General features: G+C 37.4%; 1 protein-coding gene across 8 annotated transcripts in view; it reads right to left on the bottom strand.

Moving 5' to 3' along the window:
• Positions 1-26399, bottom strand: part of pds5 (cohesin associated factor B pds5) — a 179246-nt gene that overhangs the window by 111265 nt on the left and 41582 nt on the right. For all 8 annotated transcript variants that reach the window (XM_083126502.1, XM_083126506.1, XM_083126505.1 and 5 more), the window contains exons 9-13: positions 23540-23686; positions 17412-17649; positions 8962-9075; positions 6431-6535; positions 5214-5355 (exon numbers count right to left, since the gene is read on the bottom strand). In XM_083126502.1, the coding sequence (XP_082982628.1) occupies positions 5214-5355; positions 6431-6535; positions 8962-9075; positions 17412-17649; positions 23540-23686 (746 nt within the window). The remainder of the gene's footprint in view (positions 1-5213; positions 5356-6430; positions 6536-8961; positions 9076-17411; positions 17650-23539; positions 23687-26399) is intronic.

The following is a 26399-nucleotide window of genomic DNA, read 5'->3' as shown; positions in this document are numbered from 1 at the left end:
GAAATATATATTCTGAAACTTCTGCGATACAGCGATTATATGCATTAACATTTTATACAGAAATTTTCTTCTTCTATGGAAAGGTGACTTCTTCTTCTTCTTCTTCTATGGAAAGGTTAACTTCTTCTTCTTCTTTCTTGTAGGAAAGGATTAACTACTTCTTCCCCATTCTTCCGTGGAAATAATCTTCTATGAAAAGGTTAACTTCTTCTTCTTTCTTCTAGGAAAGGATTAACTTCTTCTTCCCCTTTCTTCTGTGGAAAGGTTAACTTCTTCTATTCTTCTATGGAAAGTTTAACTACTTCTTTCCTTTTTTATGAAGACAGATTAACTTATTCTTCTGTCTTCTTATGAAAGAATTAACTACTTCTTCTTTATGCTAGGAAATATTAACTTCTTCTATTCTTCTATAGAAAGGTTAACCACTTCTTCCCTTCTCTTATGAAGACAGATTAACTTCTTCTTTCTTCTAGGAAAGAATTAACTACTTCTTCTTTCTCCTAGGAAAGATTAACTTCTTTCCTCTTTTTTTGAAGACAGATTAACTTATTCTTATTTCTTCTTATGAAAGGATTAATTTCTCCTACTTTGGCATGAAGCTCAAATATAACTCAATATTCAGTGTACTTGGGGGCGACAAATATTGATATAGCGCCACCAACATAACAACCAAAGGGACAACCAAGAATCGTGGTTATACCGGCGCTGCCTTTGGTCCAGTGCAACTAATGCAAATAGTGCAGCAGTAGTGCTTTGGGGTACAAATATTGATTTAGCGCCACCAAGGGGAACAACCAAAAAATCTAACGAGAAGTTTCCTTCTTGCCAGACAGAAAAGACGCAGATTTAAATCGGCAGCTTGACTTCCTTAATTTCCTAAATGTACAGCGTATGAGGATTATGTCGATCATTGAGCTTCCTTATGTTTCTTATTGTATATTTACAATAATTTACTCTTTACTCATTATCTCTTATTTGTTAATTTTAATCACTTTCTGGTTCCTCCTAGTTCATTAGGAATTTACTTTCCATTTTTCCACTTGCGCTGCCATCTATCGTTGTTTTCGCCAACTGTTCCTCCCTATGTTTATCATTGGGTTCAGCCGTTCAATACAATACCAACTGGTCGTGGGTACGTAATAAATCAAACCTTTAACAATGAAATTTTGCAGATTTTAAATTGTCATACCTTGTAATTTCAATTTCTGGTAAGTCAAGTATTAAAACCTGATGTTACTATATTTTCTGAGGCTTCATTTAACTCAAATTTAAAAAAGAAAAAGAAAAGACTTCGTTATTCTATGTATGGGATGTAGTTTAACCTTACTTTGCAACTTCAGAAATTAGGTGACATATGTTACCTCATATTGAGCAAAACGAGTTGAATCTAAAAGTTGAGATTTTTTACTGTGAGTTGGGTTCATGAAGGGCTTCCTATGTGCCAAATTTCAGAATTTTTAAAGGGGACCAATCTGAGATATTTAACCCCGAAAACTGTCAAAATTCAATGAACAGCCATGTTTGAGCCCATGCTGTAAAAAAGGGGTGCATTTCTAAGCACTAATATTTTATTTACAGACACCCTGCAGGTAGGCCTACACATTAAAAAAAATTAAGCCTTAGACTAAACCCCTTCATTAAAAAAATTGGGCTTAAAAATACAATTTTTTAACTATTGTTACTCCATTTTCCACCATAATTTTCGTACTTACGATGCAATTTCAAGCAAAACATACATGAATATCATAGGAAGTATACTTCATTAGCTATAAAATGAATTTTGTTTCAGGTCTCTAGCTTTAATGGTTTTTGAGATATTAAGGTTTCTGTATACTGCTACATGAGCAAAAAAAAAGCCATGAGCCATGTTGGAAAAATGGCTGCCCCAGGAAAACTAAAGACAATAATTTTTTTTTTAACATTGGTTTTGATATCTAGAAACATATATCTAGAAACATGTACAAACGTATGATTTTTTCTAAAATGGTCATGAAACCATTTTTTTAAAAATTGGTTGATTTGACATGGAATGACCCTGCACCTTACTTGTCATCGAGACAAATCATGATGTATCAATTACAAATCTACAACATACAAGAAGCAATGTGTAGGAAAAACGTGCAAAATACATCTTTTGGAGGCAAATTCAATCAGGTGATGGCATTTTTGTAAGATTAAAGAATGCATTTCAAACTCCCTTCTTAGCAAGAGGTATTTAACACAGTTTGTATGTTCAACTAAATTACTAAATTAAATTACTAATTTTGACTGTTTTTTAAACCGAAAATGAAATTGCATAGTGTATAGTGCAGAGTAAAAATCTATGTAAGAAAAGTGATCTACACTCAATTGGCAAGCAGAATAACAGCGAAAATAAGATGGTCATATAACATTTTATATTACCTGTAACACTACTACTTCTTGGAGGTTAAAATACAAACATGCATCATTTGTATTTTTTTCAATGGAAATATTATTAAGTATTCCAATGTAAATAAAACTTATATAAAGTGTTATGCTCAAATAAATAAGACAAATTCCACATATCTGTAGGTTGCGCATTCTTCATGCATTGATATGTACTCATTGTCACTGTGCTAAACTAGTTAGTTACTAATGCTTTGTTGTCATTCTTGCATGTGAAGCACATGTGTAGGTAGAATGTTAGCTTGTAGTTGTGAGAAAAATTATATGCAATATCCAGCTACAGCAATTTTTCTAGCTGGCATGAATAGCTCTAATTTTTATGTTCATGTCAACTTTATTTTTAAACTTATCTAACTGAAGTTTCAAATTAAAATGCAGTGTGTGTCATCTTTAATTTTAAAAAAATCTCAATGTCAACCAGGTGGCAACTTTGATACTTATCATCTGTCAGTTGGCAAGTTTCCTCTGTAAAAAATACAAAAAACAGGGTAGCTACGATTTTTTGAATATGAAATTCCCTGACTTTTCCAGGTTTTCCAGACCAGAAATAAAATTTTTCCAGACATGTGTGTTGTTATGATTTTTGCTTTTGAACCTCATGTTTTTCAATTAAATATGCAGGCATGTTAATTATTATGAATATGAATATACACAGTTATTAGCTGAAAATTTACCAAGTGATTAATATAATGCTATTCAATGAAAAAATAAATAACTATTGTACTTCCCCATTTTCACTAAGTCATTACAATTAAGGTGGTGTAAAAAATCAATAAAAAAATGTGGCATATATCAAAGCTTTACAGTGTAACATGTATACAACCTCAATTAGCCTATATCAATACAAATGGGAAACAACAGAAAATTACGTCATGTACCTTTAGAAAATATGCAATAAATTTAATGATTATATTTTTTTAATTTATTGAAAATAGTACATATTACGGAAATTCAGAAAGAACTTGAATGGGGCCGGTGACCAACCATACACCTAAAAAAAATATATACGCGGGCCATAGTTTGGAATCAAATATCTCCATTATTTGTGTTTTCCACATGCTGGAACCAATTTTATATTACGGAAAATATCGAAATCTGTCTTTTAAAAGGTAACAGTTCCGAATGTTTTATGATATTTTTTTTTCAAATTTTCCTAGCAGGAAGACTAATTATCATAGAATTTTGTCAATCATTGTGACACGAAATTTGAACCTTCCTTAAAATAATGAGCACTATTTGGATTCGAAAAAAGTTATTTATGTTGAAAAAAAAACTTCAAAATGACCTTACTCTATCATACACGCTTCCCACGGACAAGGTATTCTCCAGTTGACAAGCGACAGTAAGTATAGTAAACTAGTGGGAATGAATGTAGAAATAAATCGGAACCTTAGTAGAGTGCATTCAGGGTCTTTATTTTAATTCTAAGACAACCAAACCTGACATTCCTAACCTTACCACAAAAGCATATATTCACAAAATCTTAAGTAATCGCTAAAACTCTGCAGTATGTGTTAACAGACATAAATTGAAATCGAACCATGTAAAAGTTGCATTTGTAGCATGATGAAATCGTAATAAAACAAAAGGAACTTGGGCTCATTTTCACCACTTTTCAGCATAATTTCATTCTACACGCAAACAATATGTAAAATTACTATCAGCATGAAACCAACATTAATAACCTAACAACGATGTGTGACCAGTGTACGTTTAATTCCTCTATTTCGCACCAGTTTTTAAAAAATAAATTCGTTCTACATGCACAAAACACGTGCATATTCTAATAATGACGTCACTGATACTGTATAAAAACACTAATTTCTCGGGTGTGACACATCTCTGCAATGTAAAAACTACAACAACGAGCAAATGAACTAGTTGATCAGGTTGCTTCTGAACGGGTCGCAAACAAAGGACTCAAATTCACGGAACGGGTTCACGGGGGGAACGAAGTAGTGAGTCCCTTTGTTTTTACTCGGCATCCACACTCGTCCAGTGTGACGTCTACCACAGCCAGTTACGTGAAATTCTGCTCTTCAAGCTTTATTGCAGATCCAAAACCAATGAACTGTCCGAACACCAACCTGCTCCGCTTCACGTATCAAAAGAGAACGGGTTCCGAACGGGTGTGTTCTTCAAGAAAGAAAATTTCCTCACCACGCACAAAGCTAAAGCAACATTTTTTCTGCAAGAAATTCTGAGGATGGCTGGTGCGTAGGTTTCGTCTTGAGTATCTTGTTCTCTAAGGAAAAATCTCACGCCTTTCCAAATTCCGGTCTTCAACAGGTTCACAAGAACAAGTCGCAAAATGAACGGATCCAAGAACCTAGATCAGAGAGTGAATAAATATAGAATCGAAATGCGAAGGAACCATAATTTTGAACGTACCAGACTAGAAGTCATAATGACGAGAGGAACAAGTTTCTGAACTGAATCTTTTGAGGGGACTGGAATCACAAGAACCGAATTCGGAAGTGGAAATGAACAGTTCGTTCATTTTGTAACTGGTTCTCCTGCAACTCCAAAATGCGCGTAAATTCCAGAAAATATGCAAAATTCCCTGACTATTCCATGACTTTTCCCTGACCAACCAAATTCCCTGACTTTTCCCTGTTTTCCAGGTTTTACAGTCGCGTAGCAACCCTGAAAAATGATTGTGAACATAATTTGGGATGCACATAAGCACTTAATCTAAGGCAAAATTTAACATTCATCAACAGTTCTTTCTTTGGTGTAAACAATGCTTTATTTACCTATCTACCACTAAATAAAATACAACTTACCAATGGGTTTGTACTTTCCTACAAATGTTAACACAGACAGGACCAGTGGAGCCACCATTTCTTCATCCATAGATAGGAACGATAACAAATGTGAAAGAATGCCTTCGTTAAGAAAATGTGATGGAAATACAAAGGACAAAACCTGAAAGAAAATAATTCATTTTTAATATCCAAATTTTATCTCTGACAATTGTGGTGAAATACTGCTGAGCTGTGTTTGTAGAACACAAAGTAAGAATGTACATGGTATCTAGATGACAAATCCGAAAAATGAAACACATAAAATTGATTCATTCCTTAGCTTCTCAAGATTTACACTCATTTTGGCAAAAGACATTCCCTGACTTTTCCAAGTTTGCCACGCAACTTAAAAATAAATCTAGACCATCCTGTGTTGATATAACGTAAGAAACAAGTTTCCAAAGCAAACTGCTTTTGTTGTTAGAGAATACAGTTTATTGATTGTTCAAAATAGGGATACCGATCAAGTACAGATATAAAATTTACCAATAACCGATATTCTACCGATCCAACTGAAGAAACTGAATGGTTCATTGACCTCCTTTATAAATGTTTGTTTCCAGGTGACTGCAGTGCAAAAGAATTTGCATAATTAGACATTTACTTCTTTTTAAATGTAGGGCATGGAGATTATCCACGAAAATAACAACAAAATGGCAGAATTTTGCACTAAATAATAAATTTTTATAGATATATCGGATCGGTAAAATAATCCGTAATTTAACAATACACCGATATGCCTATATCAGCAGATACCGATAGACTACAGATTAATTGGTCACATGCCCTAGTTCAAAATAAACAAACAAATATAAGCTATGAAGAACACTTAAGTGGAATATCTCCCACTTAGGAGCTGGTTCAAGAAAGTGCATATTTAGACTTCAATGTTGCAAAACCAAAATTATATCAATTTTAACTTAACATTTACAAAAATAATAACAAGAATGGAAGAAATTTTATGCTAAATTAGAAGCTACTTGTAGAAATATCAGATCGTTAATACACCGTGTGTCAAAATGCTACTGTTTGGGTAGCAATTAATAAGCCATATCACTAAATAATAATTGTAAGCAAAACTCTGTACGGTACAGTTGCACAATGGAATACTTAATCATCATCACGGACTGTTTTAAACTGACACACTGTTCAGCTCTAATTATCACACATGTTTGGAAGCATGTAGTGGTACTTACAAAGAGAAGCCTTAACCCCCTTTCGCCTGCTGTGTCTGGGTTTAAGCCAATGTCATCGATGAGATCTCCTCCTTTCAAACATTCTTCAACATAGCCCACTAAAATCTGATAAAAAAAAAATAAGAAATTAACTGAAGAATTTTGCTTCCAGGAAAAAAAAACACCACATTTGAAAAACAAAAAAAATGGAACATTAAGATTACTGTATTTGCTGCCATATAAGATGTACTTTTTCCTTCAAAAATAGGTCTGAAAAGCAGGGTGTGTCTTATACGCAGATACTCATTTTTTGATTACCTTCATTTCTGGAAATTTTATCTGTTCAGAGTTAGATAACTTTCTTCTTGCTTCCTTGTGGTGTGTGACAAAGCTTAAAATATATTATTTTTAGTTAGATTAGGTAAGTTATTTGTTCAAAATAAACCTACATATTACTTTACATTTAAAATACTGTAAATTAATTATAAATTCAGTGATAAAATTTTTTTCCTCAAAAATATGTACAAAAAAATGGGGTGTCTTATAGGGGGAGGTGCATCTTATACGACGGCAAATACAGTATATCATAATCTGAGCTACATATGCAATAAAAATCTACTAAAGGAATCAGAGCAGACTCAATCTGCTATAAAGAGACTTATGCAAATTACAAAATACACACTAAATATATCACATGTGAACTTGACATGAAGGAGAATACCACACAGGGAAATCTAAAAGCCAACATGAGATTTTCAATTAACATACAGAAATGTATACAAAAAGTCACCAGTAGCGGCTCGTGCCTAAAATAACAGGTGAAGAAGTACATTTATAGGCAATAAAAAACAAATAGTAAGTGTCAGTGGGCCCCCACAATTTAAAAGGTCTTTTTGTCTTCATCCGTCCATCTGGAAAATGGTGTCTGCAACAAATTACACACTAAGTCATTTACTGGGTTCATTGTACAAACCACAGCTCAACACATGAACACAACACATGATAGGAAATGCGAAACACACACGCGGAACAAGATCTCGCGAGAACGCAACGATTTGGCACAACCACTGGATGCAATGTTTTCTGTCGACGAGAGAACTGCTGCACTTAGATGGCGACACCCGTTCAATTCCAACGCTAGGTGACGTCACCGTTGCCATGACAACTGGCTAAAGTCTTCCGCACCCTGGCGGCATCTGATCTTGGTTTGTTTATGCTACGACGAACTCTTCACGTGCGTAGCGCCGAGCGGCGTATTATTTGAGTATTATCGTGTGCGTTCTGCTGGGAAATAGTTTAATTTAACAAGCAAATGAAAAATGTCAATATTAATTTGAAAATTAGGTGAAAATATCTGCACTTGTTGCACTTGGCCAGCCGCCACTGAAAGTCACATGCACACAAAATACATACAGTAGTGTCTTGATAAGCCGATGTTCTGTATATTCCAAGGCACACAAAAATCAGTTATCTTCTAATCAGTGCTAAGGTAGGCAGATTTGTGAATGCAAACGATGCAACGTCTTGAAGCACACAACACTGTACTGAACTATGTAAATATAATATTCATAATGCTATTGTATCTCACATTCTTCACTGTACTGTAGTTTTTTGTTACATTGCTTTACTTTTGCCTCTTCTGATTTTCCCTAGGTTATTCTGTATAGTCTAAGTACATATTTTGTAATTCAGAGGTAGTTTCACCCCATCCACCTCAAATTATCTGGACTCTACTGTATTAAGTACAGTTACATATCATAAAAACATACATCTACAGTTTCTAACTGAGAAAGAACCACGTTCGAAAATAATACCCGATCACCAACGTTTTTGTGTGTAATTATAAGAAAAATGACACTGCATACCATTCAACTTGTCAATTTTTTTATAGAAATTACAACTAGCATAACATGAAACATTTGTATGAAAAGTTGTTTTACTTCATATGTTGTCAACATTGTATCGACAACAACGATATTAGTCTCAGCATATGCCTTGAAGGAATAAAAAAAAACTACAAGGGTTGGGCAAATAATTTTTTAATATTTCTTACCTTACAAATTGTCTAAAAAACAAATACATCACAAACTAAAATGATGTTATGCACCACCAGGCTAAAGCAGGGACTAAAGAAGATGGATAAAAAGGCAGGAGGTACAGTGTCTCCATTAGTCCATGCTTTAACCCAATGATGCACAAATGTTTTATGAAACTCCATGATGTGATGTGTTTATGCAGTGTTCATTTTTATCAAGTCGACTTTCAAACAATTTGCAGCGTTAATACACTTTCTGGCCATGGTGTGAGAATGGATTTGCAAATCTTGTTTTCCGATACAAACCAAGAGAGTTGTACCTTATTTGTAAAGAAATATCTTCTGGAAAGTACATTTCTAATTTAATATTATTCAGGATGTGACACTTATGTTTGACAAGCCTGTCAAAAATATTAGATCGGAATGCCAATTATTCTAAAAGTATGAAGATACTATTGTTCATATTTTTTTCTCTATTACGCAGGTTAATTTATATTACCCAACTATATATAATTACCGATAAAGCTTCTCTGTCCACCATTACGGATGATATCCTTTCAAGGAGCATCTTCACTGTGTTGTAGTAAAGGTTAGTCATCACAGGTTGTCCAAGTTTCTTTAGTATCCGAGACTAGAAATACACAATACAAAAATAAATGTTATTACTTAATACAAATCACACTACTTGGATGACCATGTCAGGCTGTCATTCTCTTTAAAAGGGGAGCTCTCATAGTAAATGCATTATCTAAATTCTTACATTTCCAGCTCAAAGAAACCTGCATCAATGAATTTTCCAGCAAATGTGGGACACAAAAAGGTGCTATGAAGGCACATAGTGGGATAGAGGTAAGACCCAAAACTACTAGAAGGAAGAGGCTGGGGTCAGACATGCCCATTTCCATGACCGGCCAGGGTGTGACGACATGGGCGGACAAAATCCAGCTGAGCTTTTACCCCATACAGAAAGAAACGTGTTTACAGTTTTGAAAGGCTGATCTGTTTTGTTCTTTGTGCTTTAAAAGGTTATTTTTTCTTATATTTCTTACTTGTGTGGCTGTGACGTGTTGCAGTTTATGTTGCATTTATAATGCCTTCCGAGTGCGGTGTCACGACGTGCAAAAATCACGGGGGAAACAGTAAGAATATTAGTTTTCTCAAATTCCCAAAAGATTCTGTTGTTCGTGCTTCGTGGGTTGCGCTATGTAAACGAAAAGACCCGTTCAAACCTGAAAACAGTAAGGTTTGTTCAGAACATTTTTGTGAAGAGGAGTTTGAAAGAGATCTGCAAAATGAATTGCTGGGACTTCCTCTTAGAAAAAGACTAAAAACGGGTATTTTACCTTCGTGGAATTTACCTCGCGTTAGCTCCCCCTAGGAAGTACACCCGGAATGACCGACAGGAGGCCAGGAAGACGAGGAAGCGTGTCAAGCAGTTGGTGGACAATGTGCATTCCAAGAAGAAGCGACAGAGAGAGGAGATCTCTCACAATAATGTCCCCATCAATTTTGTACAGGAGGAGAATGAACAATTAAGAGCGAACGTACAACACTTGGAGGAGAAACTGACAGAAGAAAAGTTACGAAACATAACACTTACAGCACAACTTTAGACTTTCCGGAAAACACTTAATCCCATTAAACAACAAAAAATCATCTTCAATCAAGTACGTGGAATCCTACAGAAGTGTTTCTCACTAGGCCAGATCGACTGTTTGCTCAACTGCAAATCAAAAACCCACTGGAACCCAGAACACATGACAATTGCTTTGTCGCTCTGGAGTTTTATTTAAAAAAAAAAACATACCTTTTCTTAGAGAAACTACATTACCCCCTCTTCAGTGTAAGCACTCTTCGTCGGTGGTTTCGATCGATCAAGTGCAACCCAGGACTTTTGACGCAAGTCCTCCGAATATTAAAAGCGAAAGAGGGATCAATGAATGTCATGGAGAGGCTCTGTGTACTTTGTTAGATAGAATGGAAGTTTTACGGAAGGCGTGATACAATAAACAAACGTGTGATCAGGTGTTAGTTGTGATGGCAAGAGGGGTTGAAGGAAATTGGAAGCAGCCTATTTATTATAATTTTGATGTTCGGCTCACCAAATTTTTATTTGTTAATCTTGTGCAGCAGTTGGAAAGAGCTGGTTTAATTGTGGTTGCCTCAGTATGTGATCTTTCTGGTGTAAATAGAAGATTGTGGAACGAATTGGGATTAACTATTAACAATACTTGTTGTGAACACCTGTGAACACCCGTGTGACAAGAACAGAAATATTTACTTTTTCACAGACATTCCTCACATGGTTAAGTTGTTAAGGAACCATTTTTTTGTCGAAGGGGTTTGTGTTGCGAACGGGGTGCACGGTGCAAAAACAGTCATTGGTAAAACTTGTGGAGATTGATTCTGACGAAATTCGCATGTGCCATAAGTTGCGTGAAAGCCACTTAAATGTAAGCAGAACAAATAAACAACACACAAGATATGCCACTGAACTTTTTCCTGAAAGTGTATTGAAAGCTGTGCATTTTGTATTTCTGCAAGGAAATAATGTAGGAAATTTTCCCCTGGCTGTAGGAAAATTTTTCAATGTCTTGAATTCTCGTCTCTCCTTTGATTTCAAAAAGCCACTGAGAAGCGGTTTCGGAAATCGTTTAAGTGAGCAGACACAGGTTCTCCAACAGATTCTGCTACTCATATTGGGAATGAGGAAAATTAATGTAAACCACCTGCTCCCATTTCAGGAAGGTATAGTAATATCACTAACGTCAGCTAATTTGACCATGTAAAAGATGTTTACAGTGTGCAATACGTACTGACAAGCAGACTTAACCTTTTGAGTCCCAAGGCCATTTTCACTGGTAAGCCTCTCGGTCCCGAGCCGATTTTGAGCAAAATGCAGAGTTTCAATTAAATTAGTGTAGATCGGAGACTAATTGCCCTAGAGAGATGAGTGATATACCGTTGTACGTGGAATGAACCAGATTCAGACTGTATGAAATTTATGCAAATTCGGCATATATGTGGCAGGGGGGAGGGGGCTAACTCTGAAAATTCCAAAATTTCGGAAAAAAAATTTGGTTCCCCCACCCTCCCCTCAAGAAAAACGTACATGACAGTGTAGACATGCACATGGAAATGATCGCTGACATGTAAGGAACACAAAAATATTTGCATTATTATCATATGACCAATGTAACTTGAGTTGTACCCCCAAAAGGAATGGTCGGCATGCCACTGATTCAAGCTTCAAAATGCAGCGGTACCTTGAAATGACTTTAGCTCAGAGACTATTTGCCCTGGAGATATGAACGATATACCGTTGTACGCAGAATGAATCGCAGATTCAGACGATATATAATTTATGCACATTCGGCTTATATATGGAGGGGGGAAAGGGGGGGAAATCCCCTGAAAATACTTTTTTTTTTAAAAAATAGAAAAGTTATAACGTAAAAACTACGACCTTAACACAGCATCTCGATCGAGACGCTTGGGACCGTGAGGGTTACATTTGGGTATCTCGATCGAGATGCTTGGGAAACTAAAGGTTAATCAACACTGTCTGAAAAATTTGTTTTCCCACATACATTCCATAGGCAGGCAGTATGACCATCCAACTGCGCTATATGTAAAATACAGACTGAGAAAATTGCTGCTAAGTGCAAGTGTTAAGGCAAACCGAGATGCCATTAAGGCAAACCGAGATGCCAATGTTTCAGTTACAGATGACGACATCTTCATTTCATCTGAGCTTTCCAGCGAGTTACTTCAAAATACACAAAGCCTGAGCAATGTGGACGACTGCGAATTAATCCAGGAAGATTCTGAAGAATTTCAAATAGTCGGTCAATCTGCAGACGTTGAAGGGGTCAATGATAAGCGTTTGGCAAACGATTTAAACATGCCAGAGGAAGGTTTGAGCTACATAGCAGGCTATATAGTGTTCAAAGAGCATAGAAATCACCCAGAATTAGTAGCGAACGCAGAAGCAGAGAGTTCATCTGAGGAGAGACATAACTGGCTGTCATTCTTATCTAGAGGACTTTCACATCCCACTGATGCATTTTTTACCGACATAAAGAAAATGAACCTCCACTTTCTTCAATTCCATGGCCTTAAAAATTGTCGCTTAATGTCAAAAGTTGTTAAACGTGTTTGTGACATAATACACACACAACTTCCACACATTCCTCCAAGTATTGTTCAAAAATTTATAAGACTCAGAATTGTAATCCAAATGAGGAAAGTTAACGAAGAAGTAAATATTAATAGCAGAAGCAAAGTCAACAAATTGAAAAAGTTCAAGTGAAACAGACCCTCCCTCACCTCTTAAACATATGACTTCATAAGTATACCAATAGGCAAGTCCACATCATTTATTATTATTATTATTTTACACATTCAACATATTCTATTCTTTCTGCCATAACAAAACGCATTACTAGGTGTATTAACCCCAATTTTACATGAAACCTAATGTTTCACAGAGAAATGTGACATATAAACTACCGATAAAATGTGTGCGTTAAAGGCTCTGTAATCCAACTGTAAGGACATACGATATGTCGGATCCAAGTAAATCTGTGTATTCACTCCCAATTAGCTTCTGGGCATAATTACAGTTCTCTTTTGTTCATAATTTCTGTGTTGTTTCTGCTGCGAAACCGTGGCGCGGAGCCATCTGTTCGCCGGGTAACATCACGCTTTAGTCAAGGATCACGTGATCAGGTATGGCCCCAGCCTTCTCCTTCTACTAGTCTTGGTAAGACCCCCTGGTAAATGCTTAATCTTAGCTGTAAATGGAAGTTACAGTTCAGGTCTGAGGCCTTGGCAATGATGAGACACCTAGGAATCAACCCAAGTTGCAGTCAGTTAAGCAACCAGTCAAACCATCTCAAGTATTGAATTTCCTTTGCAAAAAAAACAAGATTAATGTATTACGCAGTACAGTCAAGGTCACTTCAAGATTGTAGTGACTCCACTGAAAGTTAAATGGGATTATTGCAAACCTTAAGTGTCCGTGACTGTACAGGCTACGAAGTCGTACAAAAGGATATACCTAAAAGTGCATCATATTAAAACAAGTCAGCAGGGCATCTGACTGCTATGCAGAAAATCCAGGTTCAATTCCCAGGTTGAGTGATCTAAGGTTGGAATTTTTCTGGCCTCTGGGGATCGGCCAGCCTCAAATCAATGGGTACCTGGGAGCAACCTGGGGGATAAAGGTGGCCAGAGAATAGTGCTTATCACATCACCTCCAAAATGGACGAGATCGAGCCCCACATCCCCTGTGTGTCTTCATGGCACGGTGATATATGCACGGGGAACGTACCTTTTACCTTTACTACAAAAATTTATTATTTGTTAATTAAAATATTCTCTTTAAGAAATGTACTGGCCGCGGCTGCTCAGTTGGTAACGTGTCTGACTACCATGCTAAAGGTCCCAGGTTTGATCCCCGGCCGGTTCAAATCCAGGAACGTTTCTAACATTGGAAGCGTTGAAACGTTAGACGTTCGATGCCCCAGCATCGAATGAAATGGGTTCCTGGGGGGGTAGAGGCAGTCAGGGGCGTGATGCTGATCACATCACCCCCACTCACGACCGGATCAAGAAAGTGTGGGGCATTACCACCACACCCCCTATACACCTTCATGGCCTGGTGTTAAGCACAGGGGAGCACTTAACTTTTTTTTTTTTAACCTTACTTACATTTGCACTTTGCTTTTATAGTTGGTATTCTGAAAATAATTTTCAAGGTAATTTAATCAAAACAAATTTCTTATACCCTATGCTAGGGATGGACTGATATATAGTTCTGATAATTATTTACTGACCCTGATGAGCAATGTTCACCAAACCCAATAACCAATATAAAACTGCAAGTGTTCTTTCAAGAACCTGAATGACTCATTAAATTCTTAGAATAGTCTTAGAAAATGAAACTGTGTATTAAGACATTTATTTTACAAAACTCTGATATATGAATTATATATTTATATTCATAAAAATATTAACAAAATGGCATAATTTTACACAAAATTGTGGGCTATTTAAAGATACATCAGATCAATGAAATTATCAGTACTACTAGTGATAATTTTCTTACGATACACTGATAAGCAGGGAGTGGATTTTTAGGTGCTAAAAACAGCTGAAATACCTTGTCAAAAAAGTACCGGGAATTTGTAATTTAAAAGGCCTGCGCTATTGATCTTTTAAAAATCTTTTTTTCCGTAAGTTGGTGGCCGCGGTGGCTCAGTTGGTAACTTGTCTGACTACCATGCTAAAGGTCCCGGGTTCGATCCCCGGCCGGTTCAAATCCGGGAACTTTTCTAACGATGGAAGCGGCCGGCGCCCACCCAGCATCGAACAACATGGGTACCTGGGGAAAACCCTGGGGGGTAAAGGCAGTCAGGGGCGTGATGCTGATCACATCACCCCCACTCACGACCGGATCAAGGAAGTGTGGGGCGTTACACCCACAACCCCTATATGCCTTCATGGCGTGGTGCTATGCACAGGGGAGCACTTTACCTTTACCTTTTACCGTAAGTTGGTAGCACTGTACTTAATTACTATGCCATACACGAGTGCGATCTGTCAACCAGTTTGTTTACAGCAGCTGGTTGAATCAGTCCACTTCAGTAGTGCATCACGATGTTTACAATGAACGAAATTATTGAACAAAGACTTTGCCTTAAATTTTGTGTGACTCTCTAAAAATGTTAGAAAAGACTTATAGTGAATCAGTTTTATCAAAAACACGGGCTTACAAGTGGTACAAAGTGTTCAAGGAGGGCCGAGAGATCGTCGAAGACATGCCTCGTTCTGGAAGACCTTCAACCTCTTCAACCGATGAAAACATCAAACAAGTGAAGGAAATTGTACTCGATAATCGCCATTCCAGGTTAAGAGAGATAGAGTGACCTTGACATCTCTCACGAGTCTGTTCGTTCGATTTTGGTGGATATTTTGGGCATAAGACGCGTCGCCACACGACTTGTTCCAAAATAGCTGAATTTTCTTCAAAAACAGTAGCGTGAGCAGGTCTTTTTAGACATGCTGGATCGTGCCAATTCTGATCCCACATTCATAGAATGCATCATGACTGGTGACGAGACATGGGTCTACGAGTTTGACATGCAAACACGTCATCTGAATGGAGGACAAAAGACGAGCCGAAACCGAAAAAACCACGTCAAAAGTCCCTCAAAATTCAAGGTGATGCTCATAGTTTTCTTTGATATTCGTGGCATGAATTCGTTCCAGAAGGACAGACGATCAATAAAGAATACTATTTGGCCGTATTGAAGCATTTGTGTTAGAAAATCCGTCAGAAACGGCCAGATTTGTGGAAGAACAATTAGTGGATTTTACGCGACGATAATGCGCCATCGCATAGAGCGACAGTTGTGACCGAATTTAAGGCCAAAAACACAATAAATACCATCGATCAACCACCGTATTCACCAGATCTAGCTCCGTGTGACTTCTTTATGTTCCCAAAACTAAAATTGCCACTCCGAGGTAACCTTTTTTGACTTGATTGAAGCCATAAAGCAAAATTCGTGGAAGGAGCTGAAGACCATACTGGAAAGCACCTATAAAAAGTGTTTCCAAGATGGAAAAAAATGCTGGCATATGTGTGTTGCATCAAATGAGGCCTACTTTGAAATATTGATCAATAAATGAAAATTGTGTGTTTTATTTAAGAATTCCCGGTACTTTTTTGACAGAATATATGTGCATAAAAGTAAAAAAACATGTTTTCATTTAAAATGCAGACTGACCCACAATTTTCATTTTAAAACACATATCTAAGTTTTTGCACAGTTTCTTCATAACATTGTGGGGGTAGTGTTTATGTAATGTGGATTCATCAGGTGGTGCAAAATGTATGTATTGTGACAGCAAGTTTTTCATACCCAGATTATTTTCTTCCATAGGATGTCCACTGTAACCAATGTTCTACATAAATCTAAATAATATTGTGTATTGTGACAGGAAGTTTTTCATTACCAGATTATTTTCTTCCGTAGGATGTCCACTGCAACCAATGTTCTACATAAATCTAAATAATATTGTTAACACTTAGAACTTCCTTTATTTGAACATATTAGGACTTATATTAGCACTTGTTGTGAACACACATGTAAAGCTGCATCGCAATGCTTCTTTCTTGACAAATGCTGGGTAACTTGAGAACACTGTTCTGCATGAATTGCCTTGCCACATGGTTAACAAAACATTACAGGCAGTAGTGACCGTGATGTTGAGAGTCCTGAATAGGATAGTAATTTATTAATTTACCGTATCTTTTGTCTATTTGTACTTACACAAAGAATTTTGGAAATTTATTTTGTCTGGAATGTCTAAAATATGTACATTTTATGATCATCATCATCATCCTTTGCCGTTTCCTGCCTCTGGCTGGGTCGGCATAGAAGTTAAGCCTCTCCATTTTTCCCTGGTCTTCAACAACTCCTCTCTTTCCACGGTGTTCCAATCTTGTCCTCTTCTCCTAACACTCTCTGCTATCTGCTCTATCCACCAACATCTTGGTCTCACCCTTGGTTTATTCCCACTCCTTGTGCATTTTATGATCATCCCCAGAAATATGTGTTTTATGTGCTAAAGGTAAAATTATGCATTATTATGTGAAAAAAGACTTCACAAATTGCATTACAGCTGTATCGAGTACGGTCAACTTCCGAAGCAACAAAAAAATATGTTTTCACCTAAAAATCCACTCCTTACTGGCAAGTCTATATTGGCCAAAATCCAATTGAATCCTACAGTATACACAGAAAACATTGTGGAATAAAAAAAATATTTGAAGAAATAGTTTTTATTTTTCCCACTAGCATTTCAATCTAATAATAATGCAGCGAATATCTATATACATTTCCATTTGGTTCATCCCATTTCAGTAGCACATGACAGGGATAAAAAAGTACTTACAACTGCTTCTGCACAGTCCCGACAACTAATGTCAGGATTAATAACAATCTCCATCGCATTGAGCAAGGACTCGTCATCTGTAAGGTTTTTGGAGAATTTCTTGATGAACTCTTGGGCCTTCACAGCATCAGGCAGGTACTTGGAAAGGAGCGAAATCCGCATCATAATTTCCTTCTCTCTCTCCTCATCTTGCGGTCGTCGATGCAACTCAATAAGTTCTCCAACACTTCTTCGCACACTAACAAAAGAAACAACTCAAAATGTAACATAATATGTATTTCATACCTCACCATTCATAAACTTCCAACACACTCTCAACAATATATCCCACACAAAATTAAATTTGAATTTCAGGTTGAAAGTGACCCTACCTTCCAAATGACACATACAACTGACAAATTTAGAGCAATGTACAATTAACCTTATGATTTGTCACACACAGGAGATATTGAAATGTATGTGAAAAAAATGCAGGCTCAAGCAAGACTCAAACCAGACACTCTAGTATACTGAGCCATTGCTCATCCAACTGAGCTACTGGTTTTGCCTGTTTTTTTTTTTGTTGTTTTTTCGTTCCGTACAATTAATTTTAAGTCTGCCGTTGGAACAATGTTCAGGTTGATTTAGAAGCCAACAATTTTCCAGAAATGTAAATTCATAGCTTTAAAAAAATGTTAATAATGAAAAAACTTCTGGATTTAGCAACACAACATCCATCAATTAATTTTAAAGTTCCCAATAGAAATCAAGTACAAGTTAAGAAACTACCTTTCTTGTTCTGGGGAATTCCATGTTAAAGTGCCCTTGAACCTCAATTTTTAAAATTAAATGCAATGCTGTAACTTTATCCTACAGGGTGGCTACGATTTTTTGATTATGAAATTCCCTGACTTTTCCAGACCAGAAATGACATTTTTCCAGACATGTTTGTCGTCATGATTTTTTGCTTTTGAACCTCATGTTTTTCAATTAAATATGCAGGCACGTTAATTATTATTAATATGAATATACACAGTTATTAGCTGAAAATTTACCAAGTGATTAATACAATGCTATTCAATGAAAAAATAAATAACTATTGTACTTCCCCATTTTCACTAAGACATTACAATTAAGGTAGTGTAAAAAAATCAATAAAAAATGTGGCATATATCAAAGCTTTACAATGTAACCTGTATACAACCTCAATTATCACCGTTCCGAATGTTTTATGATTTTTTTCAAATTTTCCTAGCAGGAAGACTAATTATCATAGAAATTTGGCAATCATTGTGACATGAAATTTGAACTTTCCTTAAAATAATGAGCACTGTTTGGATTCGAAAAAAGTTATTTATGTTCAAAAAAAACTTCAAAATGACCTTACGCAAGCATACACGCTTCCCATGGACAAGGTATTCTCCGGTTGACAAGCGACAGTAAGTATCGTAAACTAGTGGGAATGAATGTAGAAATAAATCGGAACCTTAGTAGAGTGCAATCAGGGTCTTTATTTTAATTCTAAGACAACCAAACCTGACCTTCCTAACCACAAAAGCATATATTGACAAAATCTCAAGTAATCGCAAAAACTCTGCAGTATGTGTTAACAGACAACAGACATAAATCGAAATCGAACCATGTAAAAGTTGCTTTTGTAGCACACTGAAATCGTAATGGGCCCATTTTCACCACTTTTCACCATAATTTCATTCTACATGCAAAAAATACATAAAATTACTATCGGCATCAAACCAACATTCCTAACCTAACAACGATGTGTGACCAGCGTACGTTTAATTCCTCTATTTCGCACCAGTTTTTAAACATAAATTCGTCCTACATGCACAAAACACGTGCATATTCGAACCATGACATCACTGATACTGCATAAAATCACTAATTTCTCGGGTGTAACTCATCTCTGCAATGTAAAAACTACGACAACAAGCAAATCAACTAGTTGATCAGGTGGCTTCTGAACAGCTCTTCAAGGCAGAAAGTATTACATTGTCTTTGGTTCAAGGAGTACACAGTTATTGCAGATCCAAAACCAATGAACTGTCCGAAAACCAACCTGCTCTGCTTCACGTATCAAAAGAGAACGGGTTCCGAACGGGTGTGTTCTTGAAGAAAGGAAATTTCCTCATCACACACACAGCTAAAGTAATATTTTTTGCGCAAGAAATTCTGAGGGATGGCTGGTGCGTACGTTTCGTCTTGAGTAGCTTGTTCTCTATGGAAAAATCTCACGCCTCTCCAAATTCCGGTCTTGGAACAGGTTCACAAGAACGAGTCGCAAAATGAATGGACGGTCGTAACGAATCCAAGAACATGGATCCGAGAGTGAATAAATATAGAATCGAAATGCGAAGGAACCATAACTTTGTACGTAACAGACTAGAAGTCATAATGACGAGAGAAACAAGTTTCTGAATTGAATCTTTTGGGGGGACTGGAATCACAAGAACCGAATTCGGAAGTGGAAATGAACCGTTCGTTCATTTTGTAACTGGTTCTCCTGCAACTCCAAAATGCACGTAAATTAAAGAAAATATGCAAAATTCCCTGACCAACCAAATTCCCTGACTTTTCCCGATTTTCCAGTCACGTAGCAACCCTGTCCTATCTATTGAGTGAACAATCTAAAGTTGTCTTTTCAATAAAAATTCAAGTATTATACATAACTGAGTTAGAAAGTAGAAGGAATTTTACATATTATTCATTTATTTTAACTTTTTGATTTACTTGTGTTTTCGATTGTGTCCAACCTGACACGAAAAAACAATTTCTCCTTTAACTGTTACATATTCCCCTCAACCACACTAGAATATTCAAATGTCAATATTAGCTTCTGTCTTTGTCTTAAATAATTTATTTTTCATCATTTGACAATTCACAGAAATTAAAATAAATTTATTACTAAGTGCAGAGGCAGTGTTTCATCTGTCCCACCCGTGACACAAAATTGTTCACTTATAGCTACAAATGTGGGAAAGTATTTTAAAGGTACAGTCCATCACAAACAATAGCACCACTGCTCTTGTGATCCACTACGAATTACATGATCTTCCGCCAACTGGGCAATATAGAAAAGAATTTCTTTTGTTCTGTGCCTGTGAACTGGACAAGAGCAAGGGTGGAGCCATGATCACATACAGGGTGAATAAAAATCATGATATTTATTAAATCACAGTAAACATGCAATTTTTAAGTGGTGCTTTTTTTTGTGATGGACTGTAGTTACATTTAATCAATAGTGTTAAGTTTTCATTGAACAAAAACTGCAAGAAAAATGTTGCTTAACTATCAATAGAATAATTACTTCAATATCAAAAATGTAGTCCGCATGTCCCATCCATGACAATGGAATGCCCCATTTGTATTTTTCTTATTGTACACTGCTTTCTCTCTCTTTAGCCTAATTGCAAACATCAAAATGAATGAAGATGAGACAAAATTGATGAAGGGACACTGACGAAGGAATATCCTGGCTATAGCTTGTGGTGAGATTGTGAGTCGACTGGTTAACATGTTCAGCTATCAAAGCAGCTACTTTTCTAAATGCAAATCGAACTATGGATGTCAAGTCAATTTTGATCAATTTGAGATGTTCCAAAAGTACACTAGAAGGTAATACAGTCAACTCTCGATTCAACGACCTTTCACAGTTCCCGGGAAAAGGGTCGTTATTTCGAATGAGTCGTTATTGGAATTTGCCCCAATTTTCTGGTTAAACGAAGCTCAAACGGACAAAAAGATGCCTAGGAGATGGTAACACCATTTATCCTGGTAGTTATACAACCTGTTACGCACAGGACGCGTGTTGTGAGAAGGAAAATAGAACATGAAAAAGTTTTCACAAAAAATAATTTAAAATAATGTTACTTTCTTTCAATTGTGCACAGTCGTTGCTTTCAGGCACCACGCATCTGTATTTTGGAACATTCCTGCGATCGTATCTCTCAAGGTGGTGTATTTATCCATGAAAGAGCTTGACCTGCCATACACATTGGCAAAGACTGCTAGTCCAGCAGTCATTTCGGGCTGCTCCCCCCCTCCTCACCTGCAAGTTTTCAGCAGCTCTTAGGACAAGGAAACAAGTCAAGGTCGATTTAAAATAACATCCAAGCACATTCGATCTTCTCTTCTCCCGTATCCAAGAGAAAGCGTGGCAAAACAAGCCTGGCACGTTGGGTAGAGGCCCTCGGGTGCGGGGTAACATTGGTGCGCTTCAGGGAGGGGAGGGCAGAGGTCAAGTGCTATTGGATATCACTCAAGCATGGTGTGGTGGTGTCTATTTTTAGTTCAGACCCAATTGTGAGCGGTAGAGCGCTTCTGAAGGGAGTGGGGGAAAAATCAACGCATTTTTTGGCCGATTTCCTTAAATTTTTCAACTTTTTCTAAATTTTTCACGGTTCCCGGGAAAAGGGTCGTTACTTCGAGGGGGTCGTTATACCCGGGGTCGTAGAATCGAGAGTTGACTGTACATGTATATCTGAACTGTTTGTTTGCATATGAGCAGGAAGGTTGCATGTGTAAGGTGCATGGAGGTTCATAGTCAGCTTAGCCATATGACAAACAAGGCAGTCACTGTGCAACAAGCACACCAGCATAAGTTGGTACTGAGTTGTTATTTTGAGTCCACTTTATGCACAATAAGGCTAATCGGGACTCCACCTATAGTTTAAAGTGGGATCCGAACCACTATGTGTCTCCACCGAGTATCGAACCCGGGACCCCTTGATTACAAGGCGACGACACTACCACTGCACCATCGGAGAAGCCCACACCAGCATACAGTAAGTATGACGTGTAAGTGAAATGGTACAACATCATGGCCTTTGAACAGATTACTCTGGAAATGTAGGATCACCTTGTATGATAGAGTAGTACCTCTTTTGAAGTGCAGTACAACTTGATTGATTTGCTTTATTTTATTTTGCTTTTGTGACACTTTTGGCTAATATGAGAAGATGGGGATGAGTGATGATATTGATGAATGGATTGATTGATTGAGTTTGTGTTTTAAGTCCACTTTATGCACAGAAAGGCTAATCGGGACTGGACCTACAGTTTAAAGTGGGATCCGAACCACTATGTGCCTCCACCGGGGATCGAACCCGGGACCCCTTGATTACAAGGCAACGACGTTACCACTGCACCATCGGGGAGGCCCCATTGATGAATGGACACTGGCAAACATCCAAGCCCAGGGATGAGATTCGAACCCGGGACCACTGCCATTGTAGCACAATGTGCTAACCACTCTGCCACAGGGGCCAGCTGCAGTACAACTATCTTTGTACCCCACACATAATATCATGGTAGTTCAATTTTTATACAGCCATTATAGCAATTATGAGCAGTTTAGTTCAAACAGTACAGCAGAATATTCAAAATGTTTTTCCCTACAGGTGTAGATATGAATCTACCTGTCTGTCTGCCTCTATTTCTCTCTCTGTGTGTGTGTGTGTGTCTGTGTGCATGTGTGTCTGTGCATGTATACAGAGTGGTGCAAAAGTCAGTTTACCCAAAAAGCACATTGATAATAGTACCACGATCTATTTGTATTTGTATGTATACTTAAATTTTGTGTATAAACTTGAATTTGTGTATGGGTAAACTGACTTTTGCACCACCCTGTGTGTTGGGTCTGAAGATCAATCTGCCTCCCATTGCACACGCACAATCAAGAGAAAACTGCCGTTATGGAATCATTACCCTAACATTTTATTAATTCATCTTCCATTTTAGCAGAAAAAAACAGGTAATAGTATGCACCAAGAGGTGTCTTATTGTAATAGCGAGCAAGTTATACATATTTCAGCAAGTCCTTAACAACGACAATTTCTGACTGTGTAAGGAGGTATAGAGTTACGCTTAGCATGGTGATAACACCATCACCTCTATGATTAAAAGATCAACTATCATAATTCTAAAGGGAAACTGATCACTTAAATAGTTTGTTTACACAGTCAACTTAGTATATTACTGACAGATTACTAAACTCTTCATTAACTCTACGACATATTCTGGTATCCGCATTGAGTTACTTACTCTGGTTTTGATGTCATGACCTGCATATAAAACATTTAGAAAGCACAAAATAAATTTTAGACCCATACAAATGCAAAATTAATACTTACGCCAGTTGATGTTTTTGGAGCTCGATAAATGCTTTTGTTGCATTTTCGTCAATAGTACCAAGTAGATAATAAAGTTTTTTCATCCGCTCATCTGCTGGCAGTTGATATGGTACCAGGCAAGTGTTTAACAGTCTTTCAACTAGCAACCTGAAAATATGAAAGAAAATGCTGCAGATACTGTATTTATTGAAAAGAATTTGAAGGAATGGAAAAAGAATTTAAAAACAAAATCAGAAGAAATATGGAAATAAGATAAAAGGTACTTATCAGCAAATTGCATACTTCAAGTAAAGTTTGTGGAATTACTAGGACTGAGCTGATAGCATTTCAAACTGATACCCATATGGATTTCTACGGATACTAAAAAAATTGTTCAAAATATTAGTGTATAAGTATTCCACTGCAATTACCTATATGCATCAATTTAGCAAGAGTTTTGTAATTAACTCTGATAAACTTATTTTCACTTTTCCGCATAAATTTCTTTCGCAATAGATTTCGCCACCCGTCTGGTGGTTTCGTCAGGCATGTACTGTCTTACTGTAAGCGGTGTGGTTCCTTCTTCTTCCGCTTGTGCTTGTGGTGGCGCTAGTTGATGCAGTCCTTTCACTTTCTGCCGTTCCTGTGTGGGCATAGTGCTTCCTTCTTTTACCGTGCAACGGGGTTTTGATGCTGTAATTGACGGTTCCCGCTCTCATTGTCTGCTTTCGTGGAGCGGCGCTTGTTAGCAAGTGCAGGCAGGCTTTCTTGCGAACGCATGAGGTCCGTGCTTGGTTTCTTGTCGTGGGGAAGAAGTAGGTTGGGTGGGTGTGCATATTCCTGATAGCGGGAAGCCAGGTTTTATTGAGGGCCCCGGGGTTAGTGTTGAAGTCAGTGGGCATGGTCACTATTGCATAAGTTTCCACTGAAAACCTTTCCAATGTGGATTTTGTTTCACGACTATTTTGGAACCCGAAGACCTACAAACTGAATTCAATCATATCATCTCCCTTCACATCAGCAATGGGTACAGCCAACAGGAACTCCTCCACCTCCTAGACACTACCAAAAGAAGAAAAATTAACCAGCCACGCCCCAGAAAGAAAAGACGAAAGAAAAATGGATCGGCCTCACTCGGCATCCAGCCCTAACAAAGGAAATTCAAAAAGTTCTAACCAGGCACAATTTCAAGATAGCAGACCAACCCCCTCCTTCCATAGCCTCCCACCTAACACATTTCAAATGATATTACACCAACCCCAATGCAAGAAGTGGGGTCTACATGATCACCTGCACATGTGGAGGCAAGTACGTAGGTATGACAAAGTGTCTTCTCGATGATAGGCTCAAGGAGCATGATGCTGACCACCGACATGGGAGGAGAAGAACAGGCCTTTCCTGCCACCTCATAGACGAAAAACCATAACATAGACTCAGCCAAAATAGTCATGCAAGCAAAATCCACATAGGAAAGGTTTTCAAAGGAAACTTATGCAATAGTGACCATGCCCGCAGACCTCAACACTAACCCCGGGGCCCTCAATAAAACCTGGCTTCCTGCTATCAGGAATATGCGCACCCACCCAACCTACTTCTTCCCCACGACAAGAAACCAAGTACGGAACTCAAGCGTTCACAAAAAATCCTGCCTGCACTTGCGAACAAGCGCCGCTCTACGAAAGCAGACGAGAGCGGGAACCGCCGCTTACAGTGACAAAACCCCGTTGCACGTTAAAAAAAGGATTCACTACGCCTGCACGGAAATGGCAGAAAGTGAAAGGACTGCATCAACTAGCGCTGCCACAAGCACAAGTGGAAGAAGAAGGAACCATGCCGCTCGCAGCAAGACAGTACACGCCTGACGAAGCCACCAGATGGGTGGCGAAATCGATTGCAAAAGAAATTTACACGGAAAAATGAAAAGTGAGTTTATCAGAGTTAATTACCAATCTCAATGTAACCGCCAAACAGATATCTTTAGATACAAGAGTTTTGTTTTAAAATATTCAAGAAGTACATCAGAATATAAAAATGTGTGTTGTGTAACCATGAAATCGGAAGTTTTTCACACAAAACTGGTGCAAAATAAAAATAATCTTCAATATCGCATTATTTCCATGATAATTAGACTCCATAAAAGTGTATGTCATTTTTGAGGGCCCACGTGAAAGACCAAAATGCAGGAAAAGTATTGGTAAATAAATTCCAATACTACTGGTGTTGACCAATACCAAGAGTGTCTATTGGTGGCGAAATATGGGAGTAAGACTGTGTGACCTCAACTACCTGCAAGGACTATAAAAGTTTTGGATTTCTGCTACAAGGGTCTAGGTTGTACTCCCAGTGTGGATAATTTCATGAAGGAAGCAAGCCAGGAAGGAAGGAAGCTAAGACTTATCTGGTCTGGCATCAACGGGTACCTGGAGATATCTCAACATGTAAAAGTAGCCAGAACATGGTGATGAATACATCTCTCAATTATCAAGAATATATGGGGCCATATTCCACACCCTTATATGTGCCTTCATGACATTGTACAATGCAACTTTTTTCTCTTTTTTGGCCTCTTGTTTGTTTATATTATTATTCAAATCAAATTGATTTACAATTTTGAGAATTTTTTCAAGCTTGAAATTGACATATCACAGTCATCCATTTAGCGATGTTATCTCCCCCCCCCCCCCCACACACACACACTTAAGGCCCCTGATAATAAGCAGAAATAACATGAACTGAAATACATCATACAACAAGAAAGTACAGGGTGTTGATACTGAAATACCATAAAAATACTCTGGTACCAAAAGATTGTATCTGAATATGTAATCTACCTTCCTCCAATAAAAAACATGACCATGTTATGGATATGTACAGTTTTAAT

The sequence above is a fragment of the Lepisma saccharinum genome, chromosome 8 (assembly GCF_977018435.1).
Source record: "Lepisma saccharinum chromosome 8, izLepSacc3.1, whole genome shotgun sequence".
Classification (NCBI taxonomy): domain Eukaryota; kingdom Metazoa; phylum Arthropoda; class Insecta; order Zygentoma; family Lepismatidae; genus Lepisma; species Lepisma saccharinum.
This window is presented reverse-complemented; position numbering and strand designations above follow the sequence as displayed.